The sequence below is a fragment of the Papio anubis genome, chromosome 9, assembly GCF_008728515.1.
Source record: "Papio anubis isolate 15944 chromosome 9, Panubis1.0, whole genome shotgun sequence".
Taxonomy (NCBI): Eukaryota; Metazoa; Chordata; class Mammalia; order Primates; family Cercopithecidae; genus Papio; species Papio anubis.
The window spans coordinates 60735136-60760036 of NC_044984.1; the positions used below are offsets into that span (position 1 = coordinate 60735136).

A 24901-nucleotide genomic window follows, 5' to 3' on the forward strand; every position below is an offset into this window, starting at 1 on the left:
GTGCAGTGGCATGATATTGGTTCACTGAAACCTCCATCTCCCAGGTTCAAGCAATTCTCGTGCCTCGGCCTCCTGAGTAGCTGGGATTACAGGTGCCTGCCCTGACGCCCGGCTAATTTTTATATTTTTAGCAGAGATGGGGTTTCACCATGTTGGCCAGACTGGTCTTGAACTCCTGATCTCAAGTGATCTGCACACCTTGGCCTTCCAAAAGTGCTGGAATTATAGGCGTGAGCCACTGCGCCTGGCCTATTCAATGCATTTCAATGAGTTGCATCATTATTCTTTTGGATGCTCAAATGTTCTCATCTTTGGCCACAGGAAGTCTTTCATGTTGACTCCTGTGTCCTTTTGATAGGATCCACTGGTTTTGGTCACTTCTTTACTTTCCGGCACAAAATATGACTCACCATGAATAGTTCCTATCTCCGATCTGGAATCAGCCATTCCTCCAAGGAGCCTTCACTGGAGGAAATATTGTTGATTTATATTCTATTCTAGTCCTTTTTTTTTCTTTTTCTTTTTTTGAGACAGGGTCTTACTCTGTCACCCAGACTGGAATGCAGTGGCGCGATCTCGGCTCACTACAACCTCCACCTCCCAGGCTCAAGCGATGTCTCCTGATTCAGTCTCCCGAGTAGCTGGGATTACAGGCGCATGCCACTACTGCCTGGCTAATTTTTATAGTTTTAGCAGAGACAGGGTTTCGCCATGTTGGCCAGGCTTGTCTTGAACTCCTGTCCTCAAATGACCTCCTGACCTCCTGCCAGGACCTCCTAAATTGCTGGGATTACAGGCGTGAGCCACCGCACCTGGCCTATTCTAGTCCTTTTCCTTCTATCTCCACGCTGCTTTCTCAAAGGGATGAAGAGGAGGAATAGTGGGGGAAGGGAAAACATGAGAAGGAGGCTAGTAGTTATTAGGATTGGTAATAGACTGACATTCTTCGGACCCTGTTTACTACTGGGTGAAATCTCTTTGCCTGAGGTTCCTGCTTATGTCCCACTCTGACTTTATCTGTGGGATCTCTTGCCCTTTTGCCCCTTTTCTGTCTTTGTTCTTAGCCATGTTTTCTCCACATGGCAAGCAACACACCTGGGGCAGGGACCGTCACCACCATTCCTAGAGGGTGGGGCATCCTCCTTGCTATCTCCGTTCCACTTGCAACTAGGTTCAGGGGTGCAGTCCTGCAGACTCTGTGCCTATGGCTGGTTGGTAAAGTGCATCAGCTTCTGCTCTGCAGGCCTAGCCATATCCTTGAGATGCACCCACATGTGAGGGTGCTAAATCTTAAGCTTTAAATGGGAGCGAGGAAACTCACTTTGGTCTTAGATCTGAGGCATGTTTTCCAACATAGTAAACCAGAATCCTTGCATTTGAGGAAACACTTGGTGTGGGACTGGAATAATAGTGAAGTTCGTCATGACTCTATTGGCCTGTGATTCTGGGTGTTTGCACCACAGGCCAGAACTCACAAGGGGCACGAGGAAGAGTGGCACCCAAAACTACCAACACCAACCAATGGTAGTACACTAACCAAAGCATTAGAGATGAGTGCCAACCACAGTCAGTTAGCAGAGTAGCTCATTAACTTCAAGGTCACAGTTATTGGCAAAGAGCCTTGGTTTTTCTGAGCCTCAGAGTTGAAGAGTTGATGGAAAACTCTTCAGGATAACAGGCTAATAAATAGTTTAAATCTAAAAGTAATCTGTTTCTCCAGGGACATCTCCCAAGGTTAAAGGATACTGAATTTCAATAGCCAGCTCTATGGTTCTTCTGGAAATAGCCTAGTAATGGCAAATTAACAAAAATAAAATTAGTTTAAAACTACATAAAAGATTCTAGAAATCAATAATTAACAAAAATAGGGAGCACGGGGGGCTGTTCTGAAACCAGTAACAATGAATTGTGCCATACAGCCCTGTTTACCTGGAGTTTGATAGTGGTTACCTTGGATTTATTTCCTGTGCAAAAATAATTCTAACGATTCTGAGGTGTAAGTTCATACTTCTCCCTACCCCTGGAAATGAATCTCTTATCCAGTTACTTTCTTACATATGATTGCTTTTGATCTTCCAACACCTCTGTGCAGCAAATTCATTGCCTTTCCACGAATGAGGATACTGAACCTTGAAAAAGTTGATGGACTGACTTGTCCAGCTAGAATGCAGAAGCACCAGGATTCAAGACTAGAATATCTGACCTCATTTGCTGTGTTCTTTCCACCAAATCATGATTTTTTTTTTTTTTTTGGACATGTAATCTCCTAGCTAGTCAGGCAGCCTTTATTCATTTCCAACTGCCCAACCAACTAAAGATGAATAATTAATCATATCCGCTGGGTTTCTTCTCATCAGAGCTCTTTGTGGCTTTCCAAGAACATCTGCATAAAGTCCTGCTCCATGCTCCTATGGCTCACCATTCTGTCAGTTGGCTTTGCATTCTATCCTAGCTCATGTGAAGCAAAATTTTTCTCGTAGGGTCTGTCTTTTGTGCTGACTAGAGGATGCCTCTGGGGAACCTGGACTATGAACACAGTTGCAAGGTTTTTCTGTTCTAAAAGAGCCAGTGAGCTTCTTAGAACATAACACTCAGGGCTAGGATATAGTTCTACAAAGCTCAGTTCAATTTTAACTATTTGTCAGCATGTGCTGCAATTGCTTCGAACCCTCCTGAGAACAGAAGCTTTCACAGGAGGCAGGGTGGGTTCACCGTGATTCATATTCAGCCTTGTTTTATATTTCTAAGCAAGTCTACCGACATGTTTGAACAACATCCTGAAGGCCAAGATCAGAAACCCGATACTTATGTTTTCGATTTTGACACATGTGAAAGGCTTTAGCTGCAGAGCCAACTCGCCCCACTTGGCTTTGGAGGGCAATTGCATCTGCGCTCTGGAGCAAGTCATGGCAAGTGACAGCCATCCCAGAAGGAGTCCTCAAGCTCTGACAGCTCCCTATGGCTCACTCCCTTGTCCCAGTGGCCTTAAGGACCAAACTGACACCTACTTCTCAGAGATAGTTTTCCTGTAAATCACCAGGCATTTTGGTTTACTCGTGACAGATACCACTGGGGTAGCTCCATTCCTTTAACTCTGACAATTTAAGTAATGTCAGTTTTGAGGACAATCCTACACTATCTATGGCGCTGGAAGAAAACGAAATAGAATACAGTCTTCCAGACTGGAAGCTTGCAGCCCAAGAAGAACAATCTCAGTTTATACCATTAGAAACTCAGGGGTTTGGAGAGGAATTGAGGCAGAAAGCAGCTGCTGCCCTCCTGTCTGGGGAGTCTCCTTAGCTGAGGAGAGAAAGGAACAGCTGCTCCAAATGCCACCTCCTGCTGCATTCTGGCAACAATGTGGCACCAAGAGCTGGAAAAAATGAGGGCTCAACAATGAGAGAATCAGTAGCTGGGATTTTGGCCGTAAGTGTAAGCAAGCCAGGGGCTACCCTGGCCCTTGGGGAGCTGAGTCCCAACCAAAAAAGTCGCACAGTTTTTAAGATCTGTGGCAGATTTAGGTGCTGCCTTTCTCATTCATCCCAGAGCACCTTCACACATCTATTGGTTCACGTAGTAACAAAAACAAAAGACCTAGATCATTCTCCAAATTCTCCAGGAGATAAACCAAGCCGGTCAGGCTGGTCTCCAACTCCTGACTTCAAGTGATCCACCCGCCTCAGCCTCCCAAAATGCTGGGATTACAGGCGTGAGTCACTGCGCCCAGCCTTCAATTTAATCTTTACTATAGCCCTGCCTGACAAGTCATATGGCAGAACAACAGTGCAGGAGGAGGACGATAGGACTGTTCTCCAAGAATCTGGGCATGAGGGAAATGGAGTGACCTTCAGAAAGTACACCGTCTATAGGTGAACATCCTACAGATAATACACAAACTTACAAGCTAGAAATAAACATGTTTGATCACAACAGAGATGCATAAGGATATCAGGGCGGGATGAATGGTCCCAGGCCAGAATCAGACTGAAGAGAAGCTATTAAGATTTCTGAAGAGAGGTGGTGGTGGGTCCAGGACAGAACCAATAAGATGTATGATCAAGCCCTGAGAAATAAGGCACACTAGACACTAGTGAGCCTGCCACAGGGGTGTCTGAATCTAGGGGATGGCAATTCTCATTGTTTCTCTTGCTCAGAGCTCAGACTCTGCAAAAGTGGATGGCAACTTGTAGAAAAGTGGTAAGATACAAATTGAGTTCTGTCTGGTAGAGATGCAAAACATTTCTCCCCTCAGAAAAGATAACCTCAAAGGCTTTGATTTTATTTCCCGACAAGTTATTGGGCAGCTTTGATTCCAACTTAGAAAACTTATTCCAACATTTCTTTTCCCCACTGACTGATACACCATATATCATATATACATATGTCCCACTAACTTTATATATATACACACACACACACATATATACATATATATATGTACATAATATATATATATAAAGTTTCTTTATCCCTCTTTTTTTTTTTTTGAGACAGGGTCTTGCTGTGTCGCCCAGGCTGGAGTGCAGTGGTGAGGTCGTGGCTCACTGCAGGCTTGACCTCTCAGGCTCAAGTGATCCTCCCACCTCAGCCTCCTTAGCTGGGACCACAGGTGCGTGCCACCACACCTGGCTTTTTCTTTTTTTAATTATTTTTTGTAGACACAGGGTCTCACTATATTGCCCATGCTGGTGTTTAACTTGTGGGCTCAAGTGATCCTCCTGCCTCAGCCTCCCAAAGTACTGAGATTACAGGTGTGAGCCACTGTACCTGGCCTTCCTTATGCCTCTTTAAACAAGCTTTGCCATCCTGTTACCATTCCTCGCTAATGAGTTAAATAAACATTTTTTGACATGAGCCAGTCATTTACATAAGAATTGTGTTTTTTGGGAAATTCTGTCATTTGTGACAATGTAGATGAACCTAGAGGACATTATGTTAAATGAAAATGTTAAATGTTAAATGAAATAAGCCAGGCACAGAAAGACAAATACTGTATGATCTCGCCTATGTGTGGAATCTGAAAAAGTTGAACTCACAGAAGCAGAAAGTAGAATGGTGGTTACCAGAGGCTGGGGTAAAGAGGAGACACTGGTCAATGGGTACAAAGTTGGTTAGTTGGCAGGAATAAGTTCCAGTGATCCACTAAACTGCAAGTTGACTACAGTTAATAATAATGTATATTTCAAAATCACTAAAAGAGAAAATTTTAAATGTGATGGGCGTGGTGGCTCACCCCTATAATCCCAGCACTTTGGGAGGCCAAGGCAGGTGGATCATGAGGTCAGGAATTTGAGACCAACCAGTCTGAGACCAGGCTGGCCAACATGGTGAAACCTCATCTCCACTAAAAATACAAAAATTAGCTGGGCATGGTGGCACGCACCTGTAATCCTAGCTGCTTGGGAGGCTGAGGCAGGAGAATCGCTTGAACCCAGGAGGTGGAGGTTGCTGTGAGCCAAGATCGCACCACTGCACTCCAGCCTGGGTGACACAGCAAGACTCCGTCTTTAAAAAAAAAAAAGAAAAGAAAAAAAAAAGAAATGATAAATAGTTGAGGTGTGAAAGGAAAATAAAATTCAAATCTTAGGACCTCAAACTCACTAAGCCAAAGGAAACAGTGAAGCTGGGCACTGGGTCCCACAAACCTCCTTCCCATCTTGGTCCTACATAGATAGCTACATACCTTTCTCATATTTTGCCCACAAGGAAATTCCTGGTGGGCCCTGAGATCTTTAAAGCAGTTCAGTTGAATTTCACCCGACAAAGTAAATTGACAGCTTATCTTCACAAATATGGGACAAAGGATGGAACTCAAAGTCATCCCTCTGCTCACCTGAGAAAAATGTATATCTGACTCCTCCCTACCTATACTCTATAATTATTGTATCTTATGTAAAAATGCAGATTCGCTGAGCTCTAGATAAATGCATAATGAAGCACTCCTTTCACATGAAAAATGAAATGAGGATGGTCAGGGTTGGATGCCATTATTTATTCAGTGAAGCTAATCAAAAGGCTCAACAGAATGTAACTGCTTCCCTCTTTTATCTACCCTCTCCCTCTCTTTTTTTCTTTACTCTTTTTCCTTTAAGTATTGAAGCCCACAGACCCTCTCTGGAAAAAGCACACATTGCAGATTTGTCCTGTGGTATATGTCACTTTTTCCCCAGGGTGTGTCCTTAACTTTGGCAAAGGAAATTAAAAATGACTGAGACTTGCCTCAGTCATTTTGTCTGACTTCCAGAGGTCACGAATATGCCAATAACTCATGTATAGATTCTACAGTGTATACATGTATCAAGATATCCCTTTGTACTCCATAAATGTATATAATTATTATGTATCTATGTAAAATAAAATAAAACTTCAATGATTATGGTTTTTGGGAGGGTATGGTGGCTCATGCCTGTAATCCCAGCACTTTGGGAGGCCAAGGCAGGCAGATCATCTGAGGTTGGGAGTTCGAGGCCAGTCTGGCCAACATGATGAAACCCCGTCTCTACTAAAAATACAAAAAATTAGCTGGGCGTGGTGGTGCCTACCTGTAATCCCAGCTACTCAGGAGGCTGAGGCAGGAGAATTGCTTGAACCTGGGAGGCAGAGGTTGCAGTGAGCCGAGATTGTGCCACTGCACTCCAGCCTGGGCAACAGAGCCAGACTCCATCCCTCACCTTCCTCCCAAAAAAGATTACATTTTATACATTTAAAATGTGTGTCTTAACAGAATCATAGAGAAGGGAAGCTAATGGAAATGATACATTTTGAGGAAGGTCAGGGCTGGATGCCATTATTTATTTAAAGCATACAAGCCCAACTCCAATCCTTGTCCCACAGTTCTGTGTTCCCCTGATAATGTTCTGTTTGCTGTCCCTGGTTCTACAGGGAGAGAATTTGCTGGTCAAACTGATAAGTGACTGGTTACTAGACACATATCCACTTCTCATTCTGGTATACAGAATGAGTATACAGAATGTCTAGGATGGCTTTATGGCAGTCATCTAGATCTTGTTGAAGTCTGGGATGCTGAAGAAGTCTCATCGTCTGAGTTTCTGACCCTGTAAGGTTGAAGCAAGATGGAATGATGGTGACTTGGCCAGAAAAGAATGCTATATTGTGAAGTCTGCCTCTTCTGATAACAAGTGACCCTGCTCCCTCTTTGGTAAGTGAGGAAACTGTGGCTCATGGAAGTGGCATGGCTAATGCATGGCAAGCGAGGTCTGCCTGACTAGGAAGCCTATGTTCTCTCTAATTTATCATTCCTTGCCTGAAGAAAGAGAAGCAGATCTAGCAAAGTGTGGTAGACAAAAAAAAAAAAAAAAAAGGTTCATATATTCAGTGTGTTGCTTTTAGCTTCTAGTGATTTCCACAGTACACAATTCTACACTAGCTATTTGGAGAAAGTTGAAGCCTGGCATGAGAATTCCTTTGATTTTGAGAGCTGACTCCAGATATTTTATGAAGAAGCATGTGCAAGAATAAGATACATATTTCCATCTCATATTTCCTCCAAGGGCTGAGCCTATTCCTGACTCAGAGAGATATTGCAAAAGAAGCTGGTATTATACACATTGGAAATGACACTCCTTCTAAGGAGCAAAACAACTTTATCATATCAAGCACAGCAAAGCTCCCCTCCCAGAAAACTCAAAAATGATCAAAATGCAAACTGGACTTGGAGGGGGGAAAAGGTGATGGTAGCAAAAGCAGCTGTCAAAAATAAAGAGGTTACTTGTGAATGACTGAAATGTCCAAGTGTCATGCCACCAGCAGCCACAAATAAAAGCAGATGCTGCAACATTTTTAAAAAGCGTTTCTATAAAAAGATTAAAATGGCTGCATACAATTAAGAAGTATAATTTTATTGAAAAGCATGAATGGCAAAGCAAAAGGAAATGTCAATATGATAGGGAGTCTTGCTCTGTTACCCAGGCTTGAGTGCACTGGCTCAATCACAGCTCAATGAAGCCTCGACCTTCCAGGCTCAAGTGATTCTCTCGCCTCAGCGTCTCGAGTAGTTTAGACTACAGGTGCAAGCCACCATGCCCGGCTAATTTTTTCATTTTTTGTAGACATAGGGTCTTGCTACGTTGCCCAGGCTGGTCTCTAACTTGTGGGCTCCAGCGATCCTCTTGCATTGACCTTCCAAAGTATGGGGATTATAGGTGTGAGCCACTGTGCCCAGCCTCAATATGAATTTTATAAAAGTCCAAATGCTCTGAACGTGGAGAACTTGCCATCTACAAAAAATCGTTCTGTCTTAAGGTGTGCAAAGAAGTGAGGCTAGAACTCATTTCAGAAACAGATTAAGTGGACACCAAAGAATATTTAAGCTTCAGAAGGGAAAGAAAGGTTATCAATGAACAGTAGCTGAGATCACAGGCCCCTTACCTGCGAAGAGAGAGAATCTGTGGTAAGCTGCACTACAAACCAGAATTCATTTGAAAGATAAAATGCAGAAGCTCCAGGGCCTTAGATGCAGCCTCATTTCCTTTGTACCCTGCCACCCAGCTGTTGCCTGTGATTTCACTGAAACAGTTATCACCTCCAGTTAGCAAAATCTAAGGGAGTGATTCTCAATTTCTGTTCTGCAAAAGAATCCACTGAAAACGTTGCTAAAATGTAGATTCTTGGCCCACACTCCCTGAAAATGCTGATGCGTTAAGTCTGTGCTGGGCTTAGGAACCCTTATTTTAACAAGCATCCCATGGAAAAGGTCATCAGGGGTTCACACTCCGAACTACTGTCTAAGGCTTTAATCCTCAGACTATTGGTTGAGACCTACTAATAAGTCTTGAAGTCAGCTTAGTGAGATTAGCATTTGAAAAGAAACAGAAGAAAAAACAGAAAAATGTCAGTGTATACTGTGCAATTTTTAGATTCATTCACATATATGAGTGTGGGTATACATGTGCAGTGAATTGTGAGGTACAATATATTTCAGACTGTGCATCCCAGCTGAGAAAGTTGGAGAAACAGTGGCCTAAAAGGACATGAAGATCACTTCCCTGTGACCCATTTATCGTTTTCTCTATCCCCACACTGAGTTCCAAATCACTCCAGCTCCACTTCCCTCCCATGTCTACAAAGAGGACATAAGACTGTTTCTTTGTTCTCCAGTGTCAGGCATGACAACTGGCTTTTCGGCTTCAGGAATGAATATGGACAACTTGAAGGAAGGCTTGCCAAGACCCCAGTGGAGCCTCAGATGTAGCAGATGATGAGAAGTGAGTGAAAACCATTTAGATTCCGACCTGGGGATCTTCCAAAGGTCTGGAGGAAGAGAAGTGGCAGGAAGGAAAGGGTAGAAAAAGAGGGGCAAACTCTGGAGAGTAGGTTGAGACCTCAGAAGCTGGAAGGTGAGCCAATGCATTATTCTTTCCATATGGAGATGATGTTAGTAACCCACCTGCAGGAGCTGGAGTGTTTTTAGCTATTTTTCCTCCCAGCAATGGCACAGATCCTTTTCCATTCATTCATATTATCTTGATCCAACTTATAGTGAAAATAATAAGGTTTCACAGGTGCTGGTCTAGATATGAACAGGCTCACCACTTGTTCTCCTGCATACAGCCTAACCATGTGAGAAAGAGCCACCAGAAAGACAGGACCAGGAAAATAATGCCAAGCATGTTTAGCCCTGTGTGCTATTCATCTCTCCCAGCTTCTCCACTCTGGTCTTTCCAGCCCCTTGGGAATTCCTCCACTAGGTCCATTTGGAAAAGAGTACCAAGGAGGCTCAGGGGACTGAAAACCAGCTGTGCACTGTGGCTTGGGTTACCTTCCATTTGAGGAAGCTGTTTTTCTCATTCCCTAGCTCCCTTCTCCATGCCACCACCACAAAAGAGTACCTTTTCCTAATGTTCACAAAGGTTTAATATAGGCTAGCAGTACCCCAGGGGAAGAGAGCTCCATTCCTTTAACAAGTCACTGTGCCTTTTCATGACATCAGGTAGTCTTTCGGTGTTCAAAAGACACCCACATTCAACACACATGCAATCACCACTCTTTGCTCTAAGTAGCTTTTGTAATGACCATATCTCCGCTCCAGCCCTTCAAAATTGGAGGGTGTGCCTACTAACAAACATCCTGGATGGCCTATCAGAGTAAGTGAAGTCCTTAAAAAAGAATAGAAACCCAAGATGTGAGCATAAATCACTCCAATAATTCCATAGTATCTGGCCACAGGCATCTCAGCTACATCTTCACTTAACTAGGTCATTTTAGGGGGCTTGCAGTGTCTGGGACACCACTTATTTTTTAGAGTCTTATTTTGTTGGGGATCAATTCAGAAAAAAAAGTGAAGCTTCATGGGATATGTACACATTGTCACCATTTAGAGAAAATGACAGAAGTGAAGGAAAAAAGCATCCTACTTATAAGGTCAATTTGGCTCATGCGTGTCTGTGATCTCAGGGTCTCACAGTTCACACACTGCCACACAAATGTTCCAACCAGTCCATCCACAGCCACTCATTATGCCAGTAAGTGGATACTTTTTTTTATTTTTTATATATTTTTTAGCAGAGCCATTTTAAACCTCGGCTATAACAACACTTGCACATCCAATTCATTGTCATTATCTTTGCTAAATGCTTTCAGTGAAGGAGGGATGAGAAAACAGGTCTTTTGTATTCCTGGGCTATCAATTATCTTCTTCCTTGGAGGTGAATGTTTCACTCCAAAGGAAAAAAATGACTCTATTTTATACTTGCTATTTGTCTATCCTGTATAAGTGAGGACTGAAAATGTGAAGTATATAGCACTTGCTAGGCACTCAGTACATGTTGATATGGATTCTCTTTGGGGTGAAGGAAGGTGGGTTATCAAGCAGGCTCCTGTTTCTCTGGGGAACAGAACTGTACAGAAGAGGGGAAGGCAGTGTTCACAGGTACCTGAGGGAACCCGCAGGTACCAGCCCTCTTCTTGGTACAGCAGACTTAGGACTGAATATGTGGCTTCTGCAATTTAATCACCATTGGACTTCTTACAGCCTAATGGTATATGTCAATTAGTATATTAGGATATGTAACTTACCAATCAGACACATCAATTTAGGGTAACTGGATAAACAAGCTAACTTGTGGCTGAGGCCTAAACCTGGGTCATCATCCTAACATGTCAGAAATGTCTTTGTTTTTTCTCTTAGTCTGTAATTCCTCCTAACACACAAGCTTCCAATTCTAGGTTCTGGTCGTGTTAGACTATTTGCATCCCCTCTCTCAATGCACCACAATCTTTGACACCCCTTTGCACCTGCTTTTCTCTGTACTTGGAATGCCCACCCGTCCTTTACCTTCCTCTGCATAGTCAACACCTACTTCTAGGAAGTCTTTTCTGTCCATTGATAGTGGGTTAGGGCCCACCCTCAAGGCTGCCCAGGCTTGCCTCTGTCATTGGACTGATGCCATTATCATCCCTCTGTTTCCCAGGCAGTCTCCTCACTAGACTCTGTACTCCCTGGGGATTTGTAATACATTCTTTGAGTGAATGAATGCACAGGATGGGTATTAAATGAATGGAGGAGTGAGTGGTGAAAGAATGAACCCAGGATTGGAACACAAAGTTCAGAACCCAACTTCCCATACTATCCTTTCTCTCACAATATCCTTGTCAATTGCAAAACAAATAGCTAGGTTTAATAAGGTGGCTAGGGAAATTGAGGTCTTTAGAGGAAAAAAGCAAGTAGCTAGCCTATTGCCTCCTCTGAATCTGACATTTATTTGCTCTTCTGGATAAGATAACGAATATCTAGCTAATAGATTATTAACCACAAAATATGTCTTGGTTCTCAAGAAAGATGGCATGAGATTGTTACCATTTTATACATCCTTATATATTAACAAAAAATAAAGCACTCACTCTAGAAAAGAACACTAGATCTCCACTGCTCTCCTTGGCCCAGGGTTCCACAAACACTGTTACTTACATATGCCTTGGTTAACCTTGCCAGCAAATCTTGAATTCAACTTTGTGTGCAAGAGTGGGTTTTCTTCCATGTAGCAAAGTGAGGCAACTATCACAGTCAGAGACAGAACATAACTAGGGCTTGCCTTATCCTGGCCCAAGACCATCTAACACATCTTGGAGAGAACTCCATGTCTCCTGAACAATATAACTGTCTACTGTAAGTCTGTAATGAAAGATTAAACCTCCTTACATTGAACCTGAACCCCCTTTTCTGTGAAGCTATGAGTGTATGACATTTAGAAAATTCTCTCCCCTTCCAATGAGACTGGAACAATAGACTAATTATGCAAGCTCCGTGTGACACGGGAGCCTCAAATTTTTGTAAGAAGATTCTGGCCATAAATAATTTTTTTTGGGGCGGGGGGGGGAACAGAGTGTTGCTCTGTCACCGAGGCTGCAGTGCAGTGGCACAATCTTGGCTCCCTGCAACCTCCGCCTCCCGGGTTCAAGTGATTCTCCTGCCTCAGCCTTCCAAGTAGCTGGGATTACAGGTGCCTGCCATCACGCCTGGCTAATTTTTGTATTTTTAGTAGAGACGGGGTTTCACCATGTTGGCTAAGCTGGTGTTGAACTCCTGACTTCAAGTGATCCGCCTGCCTCGGCCTCCCAAAGTGCTGGGATTATAGGTGTGTGCCACCACACCCAGACATCATAAATACATTTTTGATAAATACATTTTTTGAAAGCCAATTTTCCCTGCTTTTCAGGATAACCTCCCAGGGATTGTATTTTGAGAACAAAGTCTCTGAATATCTGTCTTTAAGCTTCTTTGCTTGGCTGAGCCGACAGGAGGATACCATTGCCATGCTTATATCCGGGCATACATGCTATGCAGAATGGCTGCCAAATTTGACCCTAAGGGAAAGAAGAGAAAGCTTACTGACCTTGTGCAGCTCCACAGGAGTTGGAGACATGATCTCCTTTATTTCTTGTTTCATTTTTCTCAGGGTTACTGACTTCCTACCCACATCTGAAGGCAGGGTGTTGCTCCGAGTTGTTTGGCTGTAGTGCGGCCGCGAGCTGCTGCGCTCCTGGAAGCTGGCCTGTCGCCCCAGCTGACTGCGAGGTGTTGGAGCCTCATGATTCAAACTCATCGTGCTCCCCGACATGATTGTTGCCTGTGGCATTGACAATTTTTAGAAACAGTTAAGCCATGGACTAAGGAAAGGGTTTGGTGCCCAACAGTAAGCACATTTATCCTTCTGCGAGGTAAAAATACAGTCTCTTCAGGGCAAAACCAAAGGCTGGAGAATGGATGTACTAATGGAACTATGAAAGTCTGGAAAATGCTTTGCAAGTGACATTTATAATGCACGTCTCAAATCCAATTTAAGTACTTAAGCCGTTGAGTTTATTTAATCAAATACCACCCCTGGCAGTTTTGAGGCAAATTGAAATGCTCTAACATTTGCTTACTGTAAACTACATTTTAAGCATTAACTTTCCACTGAGTGGGTTCTAACAGATGGGATTCATGAGGCCACCTTGAATATATCTTACAGAAATGAACCAAGAACTTCTCCATGGACACTAGGCTGCCTGTACTTGCAATACTGCCTCTATCTCCAACGGCAGCTAACAATGGGTTGGAATGGGATGACTGATACAAAGGCAAGGGGTTCTTCCCAGGCTTCTGTCTAGCACTGAATATTGTCTTTCCTGTGGCCAAGTGGCCTGTCCCCAAAGTTTGTAGACCAGCTAAGTCTCCATATTATTTGGTACAGATTAAATGTTTCTTAGAAATACCCTTTGTATAAGATCCTCAGAGAATCTTTTCATTTATTATCATTTATTATGTTCTTATATTCAACTTTTTGCTCACAAGCAGTAGGACTTGAATTGGATGTTACCAGTGAATTGGGAATTTTGTTTGGTTTCAAATATGTTCTTCCCTGAATACTTCACAAGCAATGACAAGATTAGATACCAAAGATGAACAAGGCTCAGAACTGGGGGGGAAAAAAAAAAGGATTTGAAACCATTATCAAGTAGTGGATATTCATTTCTCATGGTTGGAGAATGCTAAAATTCTGAAAACATGCCCGTAGCCAGCTCTGTACTCCTGGGTGTAATGGTATAAAGGTAAACTAGCATTGATAAATCTGCCTGAAACCATGGGGACAGAAAACAAGTTTCATTTGCCACGTGATTTAGTTGTTTATGTTGATACAGATGCTAAAAGTAACAGATGCTTAACTTGTTGAGTCTTTTGAATGTAGTCACTCATTTAAGCCTCACAACAACTCTATGGGGTAGGTACTATTACTTCTCTCAATTTATTTATTTATTTATTTTCTTTTTTGAGACAGACTCTCACTCTGTCACCCAGGCTGGGGTGCAGTGGTGTGATCCTGGCTCACTGTAGCCTCTGCCTTCTTTGTTCAAGCAATTCTTGTGCCACAGCCTCCCAAGTAGCTGGTACTACAGGCAAGGACCACCATGCTCGGCTAATTTTTGTATTTTTAGTAGAGATGGATTTCACCATGTTGGCCAGGCTGGTCTGGAACTGCTGATCTCAAGTGACCTACCCAACTTAGCCTCCCAAAGTGCTGGGATTACAGGTATGAGTCACCACACCTGGCCATTCCTCCCAACTTATAGGTAAGCAACTGAGGCACAAAGAGGCTGACTCACCCAAGTTCACATTGGTAGTAAATGAGCTGAGGGCACTTTATAAAACTATTGATCATAAGGGAATACTGCAAAGTGAGTCGAGTTTTCATCTGTCACGTCTCTAAGATTTCATGATTCTCAAATTCACCTGGTGTTCAGCTATACACACACTATTAACAAGATCTTTGAACAACAGCCAAGTGTTGGCACACATGTGCATATATCTAACAACTTTGTTGAAAAAGAAATGAAACAAGTAGACCATTCACATCTTGGCTAGATCAGTTATCACACTGATAATTTTGAAAAAGAAAATTATAACTGTAAAAACACTTGCTGATCACTGAACATTAACATGTGCTAAGTCCCATACAGATTGTATGTAGAATATCATGTAATACATAAGTAACCCTACACAATAGATATTAAAATTACCATACATCCTCATTTCAGTAAAGGAAAGAGATGCATGGACAAGTTAAGCAACTTGCCCAAGAGCCAGGGCATGGAGCTCTAGCATTCTGACTCCAGAACTCTCGTGCTTGACTGTTCGGTGCTTCTCGGTGAAATGTTAGGTTGAACCATATAAAACTTCCTTTTTAGTAAGTAGAAAGATGCCTAGCATTTAAAAACAAGTGTGGGTTGTTTATATAACTGTTTATTTCAGACAAATACCCTTTTTAAGTTGATTGAAACCTTTCTTTACTGGCTTCATTGGTGTCATGGGATATTCTTTATTTTATGGCACTTACTCATGTATATTTTATTTTATTTTATTATTTATTTATTTTTAAACAGAGTCTCACTCTGTCGCCAGGCTGAAGTTCAGTGGTGCGATCCCAGCTCACTGCAACCTCTGCCTCCCGGGTTCAAGCAATTCTCTTGCCTCAGCCTCCCAAGTAGCTGGGATCACATGTACCTGTCACCAAGCCTGGCTAATTTTTGTATTTTTAGTAGATATGAGGTTTCTCCACATTGGCCAGGCTGATCTCAAACTCCTGACCTCAGGTGATCCGCCTGCCTCAACCTCCCAAAGTGCTGGGATTACCGGCCTGAGGCACCGTGCCCGCCCCATTTCTGTGTTTAATCTAGTGTATCTGACAGTGCTCAGTGGTTATTTTCTTGCCATGCTGACCCTCCATTTATTATTTTTACCTACTTAGACTAGTTGTTTGCTTTGTTAACATCTGTTTTTAAATATTCATTTTTCATGAGAATGACAGGACATGTGTGGGAAGTAAAACACTTAATCACTACATCTGGGAGACCACAGTTTTGCTTTGATGAATCTTAGCTGCCATAGAAGAAATTACAAATTGATTTAGAAAAGGTTCTGATGGAAGAAATAAGATACTATCACTAATTCTTTGGTTCGCATTTCCAAGTAAGTATGTGAGTCTGTATAGTAATCAAAATTTGATTACTTTGTTTAAAATGAACGTTAGGTAGCATCTAAGAAGGAACATAAAAGGTAAAACAAATATAAAAACTAAAATAAAAAGCTAAAAAAACAATTATTTTTAATTACCTAGGATTTGCTTTGGTCTCAAGAGTATGTATTACCTGTTTTCATTTGCCGTAATTCATAATTGCATATTATCCCTAAGGCAACCTAGAGTTCTCTATCTGACATTTAGTTAAATCTTCTTCCTATATTATGCTAAACACAAAATAGTTAAAGCAGTGTTCATTAATCAAGAAAGGGCAAAAATACTAATAGTTAATTTTTACTGAATACTTTGTTGAATACTTGTTTAGTGCCACATAATTATTAGCTCATTATAATTTCCATCTTTTATAGAAGAAATATCTGATAAGAGAGGTTAAAAACTTGTCCAAAGACTCATTCAAATTTCTCTCCTTTGTTAAAGCTATACATTTTTCAGTGCTAAAGTTGAACCTAAATTATTGCTAGCTATAGGGAAAATGATTAGTAAACTAATTTTCATTTCCATTTCAATTGTAATCATCTTTCATCTTAGCTAACCTTCTACATTTATTAGTATTATAGTGTGCTTTAACTTTTAATGCTGGATGTAAATTTAATATGCAAGAATCTAGCTCTAATATTTTTTGTATAACAGCATTTCTAATCAAGGGAATGGGGTTCATTTAAACCAATAAATAAATATTCTTTGTGATAATAGTCTAAATATAACTAATTTATGAATTTGCCAATCATTCATCCTAGTTGAGGATTTAATTTCCCTTTGGCTTATAAATTCAACTCATTTGCTTTCTGCATTAATAATGTCAAGGGCCACACCTGTCTGGAGCTATGTTACAGCAAAGTCATAGGCTGTGGCAACATAAAGTCTACTCTTGCTGATGGATGTTGTTTTCATCAGATAACTCAATTTCTGGGTGAAAACAGAACCTCATTGTATTACTTTTTACATCATTTTATTTTTGCCTAATGTAAAACAAGCTGTTAGAAAAACAACTTTTTTCTTCAAAAGGGAAGTATCAAAATGCACAAGGAAAAAGCAGCATGAGCCAAAACGTGCTTTCAAAAGCAGGGCTATGTTCAAGAATTGTGAATTGTGCTCATTATTCAGTTTGGGCTACTTTTCTTCATCATTCTACATGCAGAAGGTGGTACAGGTTTAAATAAGCCAGCCAATACTTAAGCATTCTGTTCTTTTTGAAAGTTGTGTAAAAAGGAATCACTGCTAACATCTTACTTCATTTAGATTTTACAGGATTATCCATGTCCAGAACCTTTAACTGTGCTCTGAAGCTGCAGTTCATGCCAGGTAATACCATGACGTTTACAAGTTCAAACTAATATTTTTCTTCATAATTCTCTTTGCAGATTCACAGACATTAGAATCACATAAAATATCCACACATGCAATTGAGAAGCAAAATAATATAAAGATGAGTAATCATTTTAGAATCGCAAGAGTTTCACCCCATTATGCCATTCACATTCCTTATGGTGACTTGGGGACCTCATAAGACATCAAAATAAAAATGAGACTTTTGCCACTTTATTTTTTACAGCTCAGAAAATTTAAAAGAACATAAAAGGAAACAGTCCAGGACTTCCCAGACTAAAGTGTGAGTACCATCAGCGAATTCATGGCTTTGATTAAAGAACTCACCAGGAGTTCAGCCATTACATTCCATCTCATTCTTCCTTGAATTCACACTAAGTTAATACAGATGGAATCAGGATTTGCAATTAACAGCAACGTACTATGTAATATTTTTGCTGCTTATCAAATAGACTGGCCTTTTTCACCAGCTGCATTGTCATCTACTTTAAGGACAAAACAAAGTAAAATAAAATTTCCTCTTATGTTCCTCTTAGCGATCAAATTAATTTCTATACCAGGTACAAATGAAAACATGCCAAAGAAACCTTTCTAAAGCAACTAAGAGAATGGGATGCGCCGCTGCTGGGAGACTTAGCTCGCTTTTTAGCGATTTGGTGGGAAACAGATACAGTCAGGGTTAGCAGGGAGCAATGGCAGAAGCCACAAGTCAGTAAGCTTGAGGGGTGGAGATGGGGAAATAAATACTTTTGACTGCATTGTATAAAATCAAATTGCTGTCCAGAAGGCAAGGGGGTAGGGAAGGCAGCTTCACAAGCAAAAATATAAACATAAAGGGTAGCTACCAAGAGAGTCATGTTTCTCAAAGACACACGCCTGTCAGCTTTCTCCTGTGGAAAGGGTTAAAGCTTTTAAATGAACTGGTGTGAGAAATGCAAACTTAAAAGGACCAAAAAAAATGAATGTAGAAACAATAAAAGTAAGTAGCAGGACTGAGGCTACCTCCAGTTCTCTCAGAATTCCTGACTGTCCGCAGGTTTCCAAATCTTCCAGCGCTTGAGACCAGAAGTTCTCCTCTTGTTCTGTCTCTGCACTATCGGCAGCCCCTGCAAAACTGTTGTCAAGAAACACAGGCTGGGTTAGGAACTTGCCAGACATTTTTTTTTTTTTTTTTTGAGACAGAGTCTTGCTCTATAGCCCAGGCTGGAGTGCAGTGGCGCAATCTCGGCTCACTGAAAGCTCCACCCCCCGGGTTCACACCATTCTCCTGCCTCAGCCTCCCGAGTAGCTGGGACTACAGGTGCCTGCCACCACGCCCAGCTTTTTTTTTTTTTTTTTTTTTTTTTGTATTTTTAGTAGAGATGGGGTTTCACCATTTTAGACAGGATGGTCTTGATCTCCTGACCTCGTGATCCGCCTGTCTCAGCCTCCCAAAGTGCTAGGATTACAGGCATGAGCCACCGCACCCGGCTTTTTTTTTTTTTTTGTATCCAGAATATCTCTCCTACATCTCACACAAAATAAAGACAGACAGACATTTTGGATCAGGCTTTCTTTCACCTGTGCCTTCCAAGTATATGAGCTTCAGCAGAGGAACGCTTTAGGAAATGCAGTGTTGTGAAGATGGAAAGTATGGTCCATGGTCTTACTACCAGATTTCAGACCATTTGTGGCTGCTGCTAAAAGGGCTGCAGCCACATGATGACCCTATTGGAATGGGATGGAATGCTGGAAATGTATTTCAGCTGCTGTATCTACAAGGAAAGAGAAATCAAAATTTTCTCTAAGAGAGAAACATGTGTTTTTCCCACTTATTTAACGATCACTATAAGTAAACCAAATGCTATCACTTTTTATAAATTTCCTTAAAATGTTTTGGTAAGGAACAAAATGGTAAAATATACTTTGCTGAAAAGATGGATCCATGAGGTATCTTAAAAAAAAAAAATGTAACTTAATGTGAAACTAACTTTTAAAAGAAAGGAGAGGGGCACAGTGCAGTGGCTCACGCCTATAATCCCAGCACTTTGGGAGGCCTAGGTGGGCAGATCACTTGAGGTCAGGAGACCAGCCTGGCCAACATGGTGAAACCCTGTCTCTACTAAAAATAACTAAAAACACAAAAATTATCTGGCGTGGTGGCAGGCGCCTGTAGTCCCAGCTAATTGGGGGCCTAAGGCAGGAGAATTGCTTGACCCTGGGAGGTAGAGGTTGCAGTGAGCTGAGATCATGCCACTGCACTCCAGCCTGGGTGACAGAGTGAGACCTTGTCTCAAAAATAAAAAATAGGCTGGGAACGGTGGCTCACACGTGTAATCCCAGCACTTTGGGAGGCTGAGGCAGGCGGATCATGAGGGTCAGGAGTTCGAGACCAGCCTGGTCAACATGATGAAACCCTGTCTCTAGTAAAAATACAAAAATTAGCCAGGCGTGGTGGTGCATGCCAGTAATCCCAGCTACTTGGGAGGCTGAGACAGGAGAATCACTTGAACCCAGGAGGTGGAGGTTGCAGTGAGCCGAGATGGTGCCACTGCACTCCAGCCTAGGCAATAGAGCGATACTCCATCTCAAAAAAAAAAAAATAAATAAATAAAAATAAAAATAATACAAGATAAAATTAAAAAACAAAAATTAGGCAGATGTGGTGGCACACGCCTATAATCCCAGTTACTCAGGAGGCTGAGGCATGGGAATCACTAGAACTGGGAGGTAGAGGTTGCAGTGAGCCGAGATCTTGCCATTGCACTGCAGCCTGGGCAGCAAAGTAAGACTCTCTCAAAAAAATAAATAAATAAATAAATAAATAAAGGAGAGGGACCTACTTGTCATAAGGAAGGGAGTGCAAAGTTTACAGAAGCAGCTTCTCTCCAGGTGCTACTACTGTTTTCGTTAGGGGAAACCCAGCTCTTGCCCTGTTGTGTGGTGCTCAGGCTGCCACTGGTCAGGCAGCTTTTAGAATCCTGCCATGTGGCCAGCATGGATGATTATGGTGGCTTTAAGAAGCCCATACTAACAATATGTGCCACTGGAAGTAAAGAAGTTCAAATCTTGCCCACATGACCATGCAGTCATCTTGGATGAGGCAGCATTGGTTGAAAACCTTACCCACTGGCTGTGGACCGGTCCCAGTCTTCATTACTCAGCCCCACATCTGGGTAAGTCTGGCTTCGAGGCTTAGTGACTGGGGACAAGCTGCCTCTCTGTTTTGGACTCCTCCAGTCATAGGTGTTGAAATTGTATCCTGAGGCCTGAAAACTAGTGCCTAAAACATAAACAAGGTGTTAGCATTGGGCCCAAGGATTACTTAATACATTGAGAAATTACATTGTTAACCAGTAGAGGAGTTGAATAATAACAGCAATGACAATGACAATAGTGAACACATTGTGTATGCTTATTGTGCACCAAGGACTTCACCAAGTACTTCATTTTGAGCCATCTTTTTTCTTTAGAGCCATCTTTGGAGGTAGATACTCATTATTTGCATTTTACAGATGAGGACACTGACGGCTTAGAACAGTGGTTTCAAGTACCCAAGGCTACTTGCAAACTTTCTTGGGAGTTCAAGTCACAATTTTAGGAGAATTGGTCTTCAGATCCTCAAGTTCTAGATGTACTTCTTCCCAAAACTGGCTTAGCTGAGATCTGCCAGTTTGTTCTCCCTTCTCATTTCCTCTTTCACAACTGTACTCCTGCCACTTTACAAACAAAAGACATATTTCTCATCCATTTCAAATCTTTTTTTTTTTTTTTTTTTGAGATGGAGTCTTGCTCTGTCGTCCAGGATGGAGTACAGTGGTGCAATCTTGCCTCACTGCAACCTCCTCCTCCCGGGTTCAAACAATTCTCCTGCCTCAGCCTCCCAAGTAGCTAGGATTACAGAAGTGCACAACCACACCCAGTTAATCTTTTTTATTTTTAGTAGAGACAGGGTTTTACCATGTTGGCCAGGATGGTCTTGAACTCCTGACCTCAGATGATCCACCCACCTCGGCCTCCCAGAGTGCTGTGATTACAGGTGTGAGCCACCGTGCTGGCCGCATTTCAAGTATTTGAAAGTGCCTGGGCCCGGGGATACAGACTCCCGGCTGCCAAATCAAGGGATAATTTGGGAAAGCCTTGTTCCTGTGAAGAGGTCTGTTGGGAACAAGGCCTTATTTCAACCAGGCACAAACTCACGGCAAGGCTTTCACCCCTCTCTCTCGTCCATCCCTCATGCTGCCTCAGAGAATTCAGAAGGGCAACGGATGTCAGGGATAAGGAGCCTGCTGCATTTATTGTTTATTTCAATTGCAAAATGCTGACTTTTTTCCACCAAGGAGTTATATCTGATTAACCTGATGGGTGAGACAGTGAGGAATGGCTTTGGCTATTAGGTTACATAATGGACACTTTCCACAAATTTGAGCTGAAGCTGTAGTTCCAAGATTTTGATAGAAATATTTTTAAAGCATTTTTACAACAAACTGGAAATTACAGTCTTTGCAAGTATTTACATTTTGTGAGAAAAACATTTAGACAACAACTTTTAGTAGGTGATGGGGTATATAGTTCTTCAAAATTATTTTGGGGGTTTAAGTGGGGCTTGATTGTAGGTCTGACTCCATAGGTTGTGCTGTAATCATCACATACTCCTTCATCCACTACCTCAGGTTGTGACATGTGTGTGCATGTGTATTTACATGGATGCATTGGCTTGGAATATGATATGTGTTTCTTACTGTGCTTAAATCATTTAATACAGCAAACAGACCTGGACCCGCATTTTCAGGTACAGTTAAATGGTCTGATCGCGTAAGATGATTCTATCTCCATGATATCCTTGTTTCCTCTTCCCCGTTCACTTTCTCTCCACCTGTTGTCGAAGCCTCTAGTGCCGTTTTTGCTACTAGTTTAAAGCCCAAGGACAGCAGGGTATCTGAAGGATAATACTCTCTGATCAAAAGGATTTGATCTCAAGAACCCAGGGCAATGCCTACCACCACATGATGGAAATACTCTAAGAACCTTCTATTTTAGGACACCAAGGATTAGAAGACTTTGGAGCAGAGGAAATATTTACAGTATCTCATTCTCTCTCTTTTTCCTAGATAACTGCAGAAGCATGGTTAGCCATCTGGGAAGAAGTCTTGTGTGATGAATGCAGTTTTCTGTCAAAAGTGTTGACTTAAGGAAATACAGATGTGTCTTCTCTTGAAGGGGAACTAAGTAGCTGTGAATTTCATCCTGGCTCCTTCTGATGGACTAACCATTTTCTCCTTCTGAACCAACCAAACCAACCCCAAATACCTGAAGTCTCAGCTTTTATAATACGAAGAGTTTGGGGAAGCCTGTACCTCACTTTCTTTAACTGGTTTCAACCCTCAACCTTTCAAAGAGCCAATGCTAATTGGTGGTGTCTTCCTGGAGTATCCTTTTCTGACAAGCATTAACCCGAATGACCACTGAGTTCCCTGGTGAAATTTCAACATTAGACTGATTTTCTTTCCAACTGTTGTTTGTATAATAAGTAGTTCTTGGAGACTTAGGCAAGAGTGCAAGAATGGGCTTGAGCAGATGTGCACCACCATCAGTAGGAAACTGCTAATCTTGAAAGGCATATGTATCTCTAATAAGGATGCCTTGTCTTAATAAGCACTATTAAATGATTATTGCATTACAACAAAGCAGAGAAAGAAAAGGGGATAAGATTCAAATCTCTTTGGGTGAAATGTAAAGTCAGAAAACCTGATCCCAGCTCTTCCCTAGTCCGTGCTATGCTGACCCAGAGATTAAAGTAAGAGAAGTTGACCAGGTGCGGTGGCTCACGTCTAGCACTCTGGGAGGCCAAGACAGGCAGATGGCTTGAGCTTAGGAGTTCAAGACCAGCCTGGGCAATCAGCCATCTCTACAAAGAAAACAAACAAACAAAAACCCAAACCTCCAAAATTAGCTAGGCATGGTGGCACATGCCAGTTACTTGCGGCGCTGAGGCAGGAAGATCGCTTAAGTCTGGTAGTTGAGGCTGCAGTGAGCCAAGTTTGCACCACTGCACTCTAGCCTGGGTGACAAAGCAAGACCCTATTTCAAAAATAGAAAAGTAACTGGGCATGGTTATGCATACCTGTAATACCAGTTACTTGAGAGGCTGAGATAAGAGGATCCCTTGAGCCCAGGAGTTCACAACCTGAGCAACATAGCAATACCCTGTCTCAAAAATAAATAAATAAATAAAACTTAATCAGAAAAGACCAAGGTTGAAATCCTAGCTCAGCCACTTCCTCACTTCACAGCCTGGCCAACTAACCTCAGGGTACAATGGGGATAACAATAGGTACTTTACTAGGTTGGTAAGAGAATGAAGAAGAATGAAAACACACCTTATGAAAGTGCCTAGAACACAAGGAGGTTTTAATGAACACAGATGCCCATTGTTACTATATACTAAGCCCTTCAATCTCTCAAGATCTCGGTTTCTTTATCTTTAAGGTAGGGAGACAAGGAAAAGAGATAAGTCTCAGCATTATTAATGCAGTAAACATTCGGGTGTCTCTTAAGTATCAGATACTATATATCAGGAACTAAAATGCAAAGGGAAATAAAACTGATTCCTGTCCTCAAAAACTGCATTGTTTGGTATATGTATAGGAGAAGGAGAAGAAAGAAGCATAGAAAGTGAGTTCTAGTAGCATGTGAAAGTGTCATACTTTTAGTCTTAATACACTAATATGGAAGGACAGAGACCAGTTTGGGGATTGGAAGGTGGATCATGAAGGGTGCCAAAGGAAAAATGACATATAAGCTTAGAGTTAGATAGCAGGTCAGCATTTACTAGTTGGAACTGTTGAGTAAGACAGTGCATGGTGGGCACGGTGGCTCATGCCTGTAATCCCAGCATTTTGGGAACCTGAGGCAAGTGGTCCACCTGAGGCCAGGAGTTCGAGACCAGCCTGGCCAACATGGCGAAAACCCATCTCTACTAAAAATACAAAAATTAGCTGGGTGTTGTGATGCATGCCTGTTGTCCCAGCTACTCTGGAGGCTGAGGCAAGAGAATCTCTTGAACCCAAGAGGCGGAGGTTGCAGCGAGCCGAGGGCACACCATTGCACTCCAGCCTGGGCAACAGAGTGAGACTCTGTCTCAAAAACAACAACAACAACAACAACAACAACAACAACAACAACAGACAGTGTTGGCCAAGTAGAAGAGAGCCGGTTAAAGGTGCAGTCAGGGTAAACAGGGCCTCGATTCTATCAGTGGATCTCTGTTCTACTCCTAAGAAGGGAAAAGTATTCCAGGAATATTCTGGGCCCTCTTACCATGTGTATTTATTCCTCCCCATAGAAGGAATGTGATTTACCTAACTGTTGAGTTTTGGAAAAGAACACTGGGCATGTCACTCAGCCCATTCCTGGCTTTCTCTGGACCCTTTCTCTCCCACTGCTGCTGCGCTGTGTGGTAAGCAAGCCTGGGTCACAATCTTGGGGCTCTCTGAGCTTGACAGAGGCAAGAAAAGGCATGACTGGGCAGTTAGATAACCGTGGCAGACTACCAGTTGCTC

General features: G+C 42.1%; 1 protein-coding gene across 11 annotated transcripts in view; it reads right to left on the reverse strand.

Annotated features, from left to right (window-relative positions):
* GRIP1 (glutamate receptor interacting protein 1) overlaps positions 1–24901 on the reverse strand; it is a 720325-nt gene that overhangs the window by 10525 nt on the left and 684899 nt on the right. For 8 of the 11 annotated variants that reach the window (XM_031651086.1, XM_031651082.1, XM_031651081.1 and 5 more), the window contains 4 exons: positions 20466–20622; positions 18363–18474; positions 18206–18250; positions 12852–13085 (listed from right to left, as the gene is read on the reverse strand). In XM_031651086.1, the coding sequence (XP_031506946.1) occupies positions 12852–13085; positions 18206–18250; positions 18363–18474; positions 20466–20622 (548 nt within the window). The remainder of the gene's footprint in view (positions 1–12851; positions 13086–18205; positions 18251–18362; positions 18475–20465; positions 20623–24901) is intronic. The other 3 variants (XM_021923298.2, XM_021923295.2, XM_021923297.2) reach the window with 1 other exon arrangement.